The sequence below is a fragment of the Echinops telfairi genome, unplaced genomic scaffold, assembly GCF_000313985.2.
Source record: "Echinops telfairi isolate 266 unplaced genomic scaffold, ASM31398v2 ScPeMD7_9;HRSCAF=40, whole genome shotgun sequence".
Classification (NCBI taxonomy): Eukaryota; Metazoa; Chordata; class Mammalia; order Afrosoricida; family Tenrecidae; genus Echinops; species Echinops telfairi.
This window is the reverse complement of record NW_022103906.1, coordinates 67,476,263-67,486,241: the sequence shown is the minus strand read 5'-3', so window position 1 is coordinate 67,486,241 and position 9,979 is coordinate 67,476,263. Positions and strand designations below refer to the sequence as shown.

Below are 9,979 nucleotides of genomic sequence, written 5' to 3'. Positions count from 1 at the left end.
CTGTGGTGCTGATAGCTTTGCTACCTGCATTTCAAATAGCAGCAGGTCGCCCATGGCGGATGGTTTTAGTGGAGTTTACAGACTGAGAACACACTAGGAAGAAGGCAGAGGCCGTGCACTTCGGAGAGAAGAGCCAGGACAATCTTGGGAATGGCAGCAGATGATTGTGTGACAGGACACCAGAAGAGGACCCCTCCCGCTGGAAAGGCATTCCACATACAAGTGAGGACAGAGCCGCATCCCCAAAGTGGAGTTCCCCTTCATTACAGGGATCGAGCAAAGCTTTCAGGACTTGAATTCACTGAAGAGGCACGGCTCAAAATGAAAAGAAACAACTGCAAATGTTAATGACTAACTGGAACAAGGAATGTACAGGATACGAACCTTGGAAAATTGTAAGTTGTCAAAAATGAAATGGGACACATAATATGGCGTCAGCCATCTTGAATCAGACAATCAAGAATGACAAATTGAAGAGGAATGGGATCACTTTCCTCATCAAAAAGATCTATCTTGACGTACAGTGCTGTTTATGGTAGGACAATATGTATAGACCTACAAGGAAGACCAGTTATTATTAAAAAACGTATTCAAATCTGTGCAGCAACCACTGTGGCCAGTTATAAATTGAAAAAAATCTACCGATTTATTCAGTCTGAAATTGTTTAAACATACAATCAAGAGACATTGCTAATGACTGGTGACTGGTCTAACAGAAATTAGTAGGAGCCCTGTGGCACAATACAATGGTTTTGTATTGGGCTGCAATCAGAAAAGACCCTTCCAAACTACCAGCCACTCTTCGGAGAAAGGCGGGCCTTCTCTTCCGGTAAACCGCTACAGACCCGGCAACTCACATGGTCGGTTCTCTCCTGCCCTGCAGGGTTGTTAGAAGGTGGTATCACTTCATGGCAGTTTTTGTTACTGAGTTTTTTAGTTGCAATGCAACATTGGAAACAACACAAAAGAAACAGTAGTTCAAAATCAGTAGTTGGAGCCTAATGACTTGGTGATAGAAAGCTGGCGGTCACATAATGAAATTTTGCAAGATCAGTGACCTCTTCATTTGTAATACCCTTTTTTCAACAACTTAAATGGCAACGATATACATGGACTTCACTATACAGAATACAGAGAAAGCACATGGACTTTAAATGTGGAAACTGATAATAGTAAGCTCAACATTATCAGCCTAAACAAGGTCAGAGGCTGACTGTGAAACAAACCATCAAGTTTGTTGAAGGTGAAGAAAGTTCAAACAGGTCCACAAGAGCCAATGTGGGAACTTGAGTATATCCCACCTGAATTTGGAGACCATCTTAAGAACAAATGTGGTGGTAATGAACAGTAATGACCAAAGAACAGGCAAGCTGTGGGATGGCATGAAGAACATCATTCATGAGAAGAAACAAAAAAGAAAGAAAAGATCAAAGTAAGTGTTATAAGAGAGTGAACTTGCTCTTGAACATAGAGTAGTTAAAACAAATGGAAGAAACAATGGGTGACTGGGGGAGGGAAGGGGCTGACCTTAAGGTTCCCGAAGGCAGCTAGAGAAGACAAAGTAAATCACTATTATGACATGTGCAAAGAAATGGAGTTAGAAAAATAAAGGGAAGAACAAACTCAACTGAAAAACCTGAATAGAAAATCCAAGCCTCAAATTGCAACATTAAATGATTCTCTATGCAAAATTTTGAATGATGCATAGAGCATCAAAAGAAGTTAGAAGGGATACACAGTGTCACTGTACATAAAAAAACACACACCAAAAGTTGACATTCAGTCATTTCAATGGGTAGCATATAATCAAAAACCAATGGTACTGAAGGAAGAAGTCCAGATTTCTTTGAAGACATTAATCAAAAACAAGACTCCAGGAAATGTATGGTTGCTGTGTTAGGTCGAATCAACAAGAGAAACAAATTTATTGACTCTCATGTATGTGTGAGAGAGAGCTTTATATCAAAGAGCAATTGTATATCAAGAAAACATCTCAGGCCAGTCCAAATCAAGTCCATAAGTCCTATATTAGCTCATAAGTCTAATACTAGTCCATACATCTCTCTTCAGACATACACATCACATGCAATGATGCAAAATGCAGGAAAATCACAGGTGTAAAGTCTGTGGATCCAATGGCGGTGGAAGCATCTCAGCACTGGCACGGGTCTTCATGTGCCTCCTCCAGTTCTCCGGTAAAGCAGAGAGAAAGTTCTTGAAAGTCTCAGCATGTCTCCGAGTGGTTTGTCAACAGGAAGAGCAAGGCAGAGATAGAAGTTCCCTGAATCCTCATAAGAAGGCCATGTCCACAAGGAGGCATCCTCAGGCTGTGACCTGATTGACAGGCTAGATTCCACCCCTTCATTCTTAATACCCTCAAGTTGACATGAAATTATGTAACTACCACAGTTACCAATTAAATGTTTCAACAAGTTGATGGAGTACTGCAAACATTCATATATCTATCCCAGGATATTTAGAAGACAGAAATCCAAAGGAAGATGACCAAACAGAAATTAAAAATTGACAATTAAAATTTTCCTGTTATTAGGTGCCATTGAATCTGTTCCAACTGATCGCAACATCATGCAAAACAGAATGAACACTGTGATGCCCTGCACCACCCTCATAACTGTTCCTGTGTTTGAACCTGTTGCAGCCACTGTGCCAATCCATCTCACTGAGGGCCTTCCTCTTTCTCACTGTTCTGCTTTAACAAGTATGATGTCCTTCCTTCGCCAGGGACTGTTCTCTCCCGACAGCATGTCAAAAGTATGGAGGGTGAAGGCTCCTCATCCTTGTGTTAAGGAGCACTCTGGTCATACTTCTTCTGAGACAGATCACTTGGTCCTTTAATAGTCCATAGGACTCTCCTTATTCTTTTACAACACCACAATTCAAATGCATCGCTTGATCTTCAGTCTTCCTTATTCAATGCACAACTTCCACAAACATATGAAGCAATTTAAAACATCATGGCTTGAATCAGGTGTGCCTTAATCCTTAAAGTAACATCCTTGCTTTTGATACTCTCAGGAAGTCTTCTGCCAGAGATTTACCTATAATTCAAACTATCTTTTGATCTCTTGACTGCTGCTTCCATGAGCCTTAATTATGGATCCAACAAGACAAAATTCTTGACAACTTCAAACATTTCTTCATTTATCATTATGTGAATTATTGGTCCGGTTGTATTTTGGTCTTCTTGACATTGAGTTTCAATCCATACTGAAGGCTGCAATCCTTGACCTTCATCAGCAACTGCTTCAATTCCTTCTTTCAGCAAGAAAAGTTGGGCCACTTCTCACTTGAGGCCCAATGGCTTCCTCTGTGGCACTAATTCCCAGGACGACTGTCTGGCCACATCATCTCTGACTCCACACACTTGGACCTCTTTGGAATTTAATCTCCTCCAAGATGGTGACAAGCTTGTGTTCAAGGTTATCTTTAATCCGCCATCGCCTGACCCCCTTCCTCGGCTTTTTTCTAAGTAAAGCCTCTATATAAAGGGAATCGGGGCAATTGCTTTTTCCCCATTTGAATAGTTTTCACAGTGAAATGTGTGGTTCCCTGAAAGACTTCAGGCACAGAACTGGACATTCTATTCCAGTGAGTCCAGGGATAAAGTGTTCATTTGGGGTGAGAAAGAGTGGATTGTGGAGCCAAGTCAGTATCTGAATTCTCCTCCCACCAAGTTATCATAAGTTATCTTATGTGTTCTCCCCTCTGTGCTGTGTTCCAGGCCCACAGAGGCCTAGCTGTCATGAATTGTGCTGGGTACTTGGGTCAAGAAGGTGGAGTGTATGCAGACCCATAGAGAGCAACACATTCAATCAATAAAATGCTTTATTATTATCCAGCTATATCCAGAAAGTAATCCTGAGTAGAAAAGGAGCCAAAACATATAGCTATGAGTGAGGGCTGAAGAGTGAGGGTATGTAGCTGGCCAGGGTCTTGAGCAATGTGTCAAAGGCAGGACTCGGTAACTTCCACAAGGGACTAGGACCAAACATGTGAACAGGTATCAGGACTGGAGCTAGGCTGCCTCTGCACAGCAGGAATCTGCACCCATGATTGCAATTTGAGACAAGATGTTGTCTGTGGCAAAGGAGAGACCCACCTTGTGACTGATAGTTGAGTTCCTACTTAATACTAGTTCTGGGACTAGAGCACTCTTATTCCCATAGTATGAGATCCCAGAGAGTAAACAAATGGTCTACCTTTGAGTTTATAACATTGGATGCCCTAGCAGAAAACTGTATTATAAACTCCTACCCAATGCCATCAAGTTAATTACAACTCATAGCCACCCTATGCAGGATTTCCAAGCTATACATTTTTATGGAGCCAATAGCCTAAACTTTCTCCCATGTTGGATTTAGGAATCCAACACTTATCAGACAGTGCCACCAGGGCTCCTTAACTTTCCTGAAGGAGAGAGAAAAACAAACTACCATGGATGATGGGGTCCCAAATGAAAATTACAAAGCAAATGAGAAAACCCAATGTCTTAAAAAAAAAAAAGTCTAACAACCCACTAAGTAGGGAGAATTTATATCCAAGGAAATTGAAATAGTAATATCCAAAAATGGCTTTAATATGAGCATTTGCTTTATTATCATAGACATAAAAGAGAGACTGGCCCTATAACCCAAGAACAAAAGAACTAAGGGGAAGTCATAGAAATAAATATTATGACCATTAAGATAAACCATTAGAAGTGTTAAGTAATAACTTAGTCAAAGCAATAGTTAAGTTGAATGTTAACACTGAGGTTCCCTCACTGCCATCAAGACAACTCTATAGGACAGGGTAGAATTGCCCCTGTGAGTTTCCAAGACTGTAATTCTTCACGGGAGTAGAAAGTCCCATCTTTCTCCCTAAAAAGTGACTGGTAGTTTCGAACTGCTGGCCTTGTGTTTGGCAGCCCACAAGGGCTTTTGTTTCTCTAAACAACCCAGCCTAACACAACTTGGCACTTTCAGTATGTTTTGCCAGCGCCATTATTCACATGCATCAATCTGATTCCAGTTCTCTAGTCATTGCTCCGCTTTCAATGAATATAAGATTATTGGAAATGTCACGGCTTGGGTCAGGTCCGTCTTAGTTCTCATAGTAACATCTTTGTCTCTCACACTTCAAAGAGGCCTTGTGTAGCAGAATGCAGTATGACTTTTTCTCCTTTTTCTTTAACTGCTTGACATAATGCTTCCTCTTATGCATATGAGTGTCACTCATTTTTTTTCCTCTAGGCAACTCAGCCTAACACACCATGGCACTTTCAGTACTTTTTGACAACACCATAATTCAACTGCATAAATCTGATTCCACTCTTATTGTCAATGTTAAGTATAATTTGTTATAATCCACAGAGTTAAATTATTATATATAGTTATTAAAGCACAGGTAAACATCTTGCTGGGATTCCCTACTTCGATTAAACATCATGTGACATCAGCAATAATATCCTGATCTCACACCCTCTTCTGAATCTACTTTGAATTTCTGTCAGTTCTCTCTAAATATACTGCTGCAACTGTTTTGAATTATGTCCAGGACATTTTATTTGCCTGTGATATTAATAATATTGCTTGATTTTTTCTGCACCCTGCAGGTTCATCTTCCCTTGAAATGGGCACAAATGTGGATGTCTTTTAGTTGGCTGGTCATGTAACTGTCTCCCAAATTTTCAGCATAAACTAGTGAGACATATCCAGCTTTGTTGATATGTCTCAATTAGTATTCCATCAACATCTGTGACATTACTCTTACCCACACCCCCAAAACAACTAGATATCAAAATGTTGACCTCTTCAGGGACTAATTATAGGTAGTACTGACTGTAATATGCCCCAAACTTAGTATAAAAGAGAAATAGTCCTTTTTAGTATGAATATAGACAGCACATCACACTAACTTATATTTCTATAATAAGCATTCTGCCAGAATTGTTACTTGAGCTGATTCTGTTCCTCTAAGGGCAATGGCAGCTCCCAAAGAAGCCCCATGTTTCCTTCTGTCAAAGATCCTTTATGACCTCAGTTTTCTTCGAATGAGCCTCAACAAGCTTTTGAGGATACTCTTTTTGACCATTCGGCAGTCACCGTTTACTCATTCACCATGTGATGAGGCCTACAAACTATTTCATATTTTTCACAACTTGTTCACATATTTCAGTTTTCGGAACTTAACATTGTCAACTCCTGAGTAAACTGATTTTTTTAGGCAATTTACCATGAACCCCAACAAAGCCCCATTTCAGTCATTCACCTAGACTGCGGCCTTTGCTGAGGATGGCACGAGAGCAAGCCGTGCTGCATTCTTTGGCCATAGGGTTGCTGTCAGTTGGGAAGCACTTAACCACAGTCCTTTGCTCACAATCTTTTCCCCAATTAAATCTCAGAAGATTTGGTTCTGAAAACCACGGGTTCAACACTTACTCTCGTGATTCCCCACAGTGCTGCTGTTAGTTGCTCTGACATGTGAGGACCCATCATGTAACGGGAGGAGATGCTGTATGGTTGTGCACAGCCTCTCAGTATGTTTGAGCCTCTTGTTGCAGCCCCTGGAAAGTTCTCAAAGAAGGCTTCCTGAACCCTTTTTTTTTAACGGATCCTTTATACGATAAAATTTCCCAAAGTAAACAAAGGAAAGTTTGGCCATCCTCATTTCTGAGATGACTTCTGCCTGTACTTTAGCCAGTACTAATTTTCTTTTTTTTTTGCTTTTTGTTTTCCCAGCAGTACACAGTATATTTGATATTATTTGCCAACACCACAAGTCAGATGTATCCATTTTCCTCCGATCGTTCTTGCTTATTATCCAGCAAGACAATAGGCAATTTGTTGCAACTATGACGACTGCTTGGATTAGTCATCTCTTGCCTTATCTGGGGTGGAACTGGATTCTAAACATAGTTCAAAGAAATAGTCACCTACCATTAATTTTCTTCCTAAGTAGTATTTATCTAAAAATGAAAAATTAAGGAATCTCTGGGGATATAATACTAATAAAACTAACGGAATCTTAAAAATATATAAGAAAAAAATGATAACATTTGGTGGAAATCTGACATGTATATTGTGGGAACATGAATAATGTTCATGTAATGTAATTAGTAATGCTACTGCTTTTGAAATAGGATTAACATGAGTAATTCCATTTAAAGAAACATTTCCAAATAAGGATATAAAATTTCTAAGAATGTATGAAAGATAATTAGGCTTTCAAGATATCAAAATGGTTTCAATTCCCTTCATTAGGAATATGGGGAATGCAAGTGACAAGCAGATATTTTTAATTGAACTAAATGAATTGCCAAACACAGGGATTAATTGCCAAGAAAAGCATTCTTCCTCCTCACAAATCATTATCACAAGAGCAACATTTATTGGTAAATGGTTTAAATGAAGCCCACTTAGGAAGATAGGCAAGATTTTTCTATGGCAAATTTATAATAATAGTCACTCAGAACTGAATTTTAATGAGTGAATGTGAGGTTTAAGTGCATAATGTCAAACAAAGTACTGCGGTGGTTTATAAAATCATATGAGGGAGTTTCAAAATATTTATGGAAAATTAGATTCACTTTTATTCCCATTTTCCACAAGTTTGGAGAAGTCTCCTTGTTTACGAAATATTTTCACTAATCCTTCAACATGTATGAGAAAGAACTCTCATCTTTTACTCTACCTTCAATGTAACTTTTAAATTAATTCTGAACTAATTAATTTGTTTTGTATTTTCAATAGTACCCGGCCCATCATAGATGTTCAATAAATGGTTGGATTGAATGGAAAAGATGCTTCCTTAGCACAGTTGTAGATACGACTCCACTTTAATTGACATCTTATTGAATAGCCAAGACTAGGTGATTATATTCCTTTAGTGTGGCATGAGATGGCGGCATCACTTCTTGCAAGCCATGTGACTTTTGACACCCGATTCTCAAGTTTTCTTCATATTTTTAGAAGATTTTAAAATAGAATCAAAATGTTTTCCAGCGTGCTTCACTTGAATTTCTTTAAGTAGATTACCACCGTAACCTGTTTAATAGGATATTTAAATAAATAAAATCAAAATCAATTCATAGATACTAAATATTTATACAACCAAACAGTGTTTCCATATAGGCAAACTCATTGGCAACAGACCGAGGACAAATCAACCTAGTAAACAGATTACATAGCGCGTGCATCGTAGTCGTCATGGCTAATAAAAGTCTGAGTGTCACCAACTCTAAAAGTCAAAAGCAGGGCCTAAAAATAACTTGGTCTTCTTCTGGTGCATCTGATGCTAAATATGACTCAACTAATTTTAGATAGTGCTTCAGAAAGCAGCTGAGGCAATAGTGCTACAATTCCGTACGTAAATCTGGCACATCCACACAGATTCTAATTCAGTTTCTGGAGCTCTGCCTGGACCCTGTGGGCTGTAACGTGCGGTGCCATGGTTACAAAGGAAGCTGATTCCCTTGTCCCATTGTGCTGACTGCAAGATGTTGGATAAAATGTTGAGAATTTTAAGTGTTATAAAAAGAAAAAAGCAAAGGTAACAACCTATATTACAATGAATTTTGGAACCCTATTTGATCATTTGTAGCTTTTTGCATTAACGCCATGTGATTTCAATGCTATTAATTGTATTCTGGTGATAAAACAGGGCTAAAATCCTACAGTCCTTCTCTTCTCCCCATTCACTTTCAAATTTTATAAATTGGCCTGAATGATCTTTTAACTGGAATGGACTCCCTTTACCAAAGTGGAGGTGAGGAAATTAAAGCTTAACAGAAGCAGTTTTCATTTCATGTAAGTATCAAAATCAAAGCCACATTATTCTGTAATTACCTGTATGCACAGATGAAGAGAATCTAAGTATTTAGAATAAGATTGAGAAAAGTAAGAAAAAAAGGAAAATATCTGGCTTATCCTTCAAAGACTTCTAAAAACCTACAAACCAGTGTTTCTCAAGCTTCCTAAGGCCGCGACCCATGAATACAGCTCCTCATGTTGTGATGACCCCCCACCCATAAAATTATTCTCGTTGCTACTCTATAACTGTAACTTGGCTACTGTTATGAATTGGGCGACCCCTGAGAAAGGGTCATTTGACCCCCAAGCGGGGTCGCGACCCACAGGTTGAGAACTGCTGCTCGGAGCAAGTTTGAAAAGCAGGTGAAAAAAACCATTGAAGTGAAAGATAATTGATAATCGTAAAATGGGGGAAGGAACTGGAGGAGTTAATTGCAGCAGTTTATAGGTGATTCAAACTGTAAAGGCAAAAACCTATTCACGTTGGAGTCTTGATCTTAAGTAATGAGAACATAGTTGTTTTTTATTCAAATGTGACCCTTTGAGAATTTTCCCCAAAAATACTCTTTTACCAATTCATATTTGAATCTTTCTTGCACAGGAAGAAAGCCTTGCTGTCTCTTTACAACTACTTTTCAATGTAGGTTCCAAAGCATGTGGGCGTGCCCTTTCCTGTATCCAGCCAGGCTACGTCAGCCACAAAACAAAACCAACAGTCATGAAAAAAGACACCCCCCCCCACCCTGCCGTCTCCCTCCTCATCCCTCAACTTATCCTCACCCCTTCCTCATGTGCCTCACCCTATTGCCTCAGCTGCGACTCCTACCATGATGGAACTGTAGCTTCAGGTATCACTAACAAAAGAAGTTATGGCAGTCAGGGAGAGAGAGGATCTCTTTGCCGAATTTAAATGTGAACCGGTGGATTTTTCTGTTTGGTTATAGTATGTTAAATCCTGTAGGTCTAAATGACGGTCTTTTGATAGACTGACCTGACGTCTGCGTTTCAGTGTACTCTGTGAAACATGGTTCTACATGACCACTAAAGAAAGCAAAACAATAGCGATGTGTGGTCAAAGAAAAAGTTGGAACACTCTTTGTTCTGGACCTTTCTTTTTTGATATTCACAATTCATATTTGCATATTACAGTCTGAGAAATCATGTGTCAA

General features: G+C 39.2%; 2 protein-coding genes across 2 annotated transcripts in view; one reads left to right on the top strand and one right to left on the bottom strand.

Annotated features, from left to right (window-relative positions):
* The window catches only part of WDR17 (WD repeat domain 17), a 112,114-nt gene extending 105,257 nt beyond the window's left edge, over positions 1-6,857 (top strand). Inside the window, exon 30 of the mRNA XM_045286574.1 lies at positions 6,741-6,857. Coding sequence (XP_045142509.1) covers positions 6,741-6,857 — 117 coding nt within the window. The remainder of the gene's footprint in view (positions 1-6,740) is intronic.
* Positions 6,858-6,869: 12 nt separating this feature from the next.
* SPATA4 (spermatogenesis associated 4) overlaps positions 6,870-9,979 on the bottom strand; it is a 9,668-nt gene continuing 6,558 nt past the window's right edge. Inside the window, exon 5 of the mRNA XM_045286573.1 lies at positions 6,870-6,967. Coding sequence (XP_045142508.1) covers positions 6,870-6,967 — 98 coding nt within the window. The remainder of the gene's footprint in view (positions 6,968-9,979) is intronic.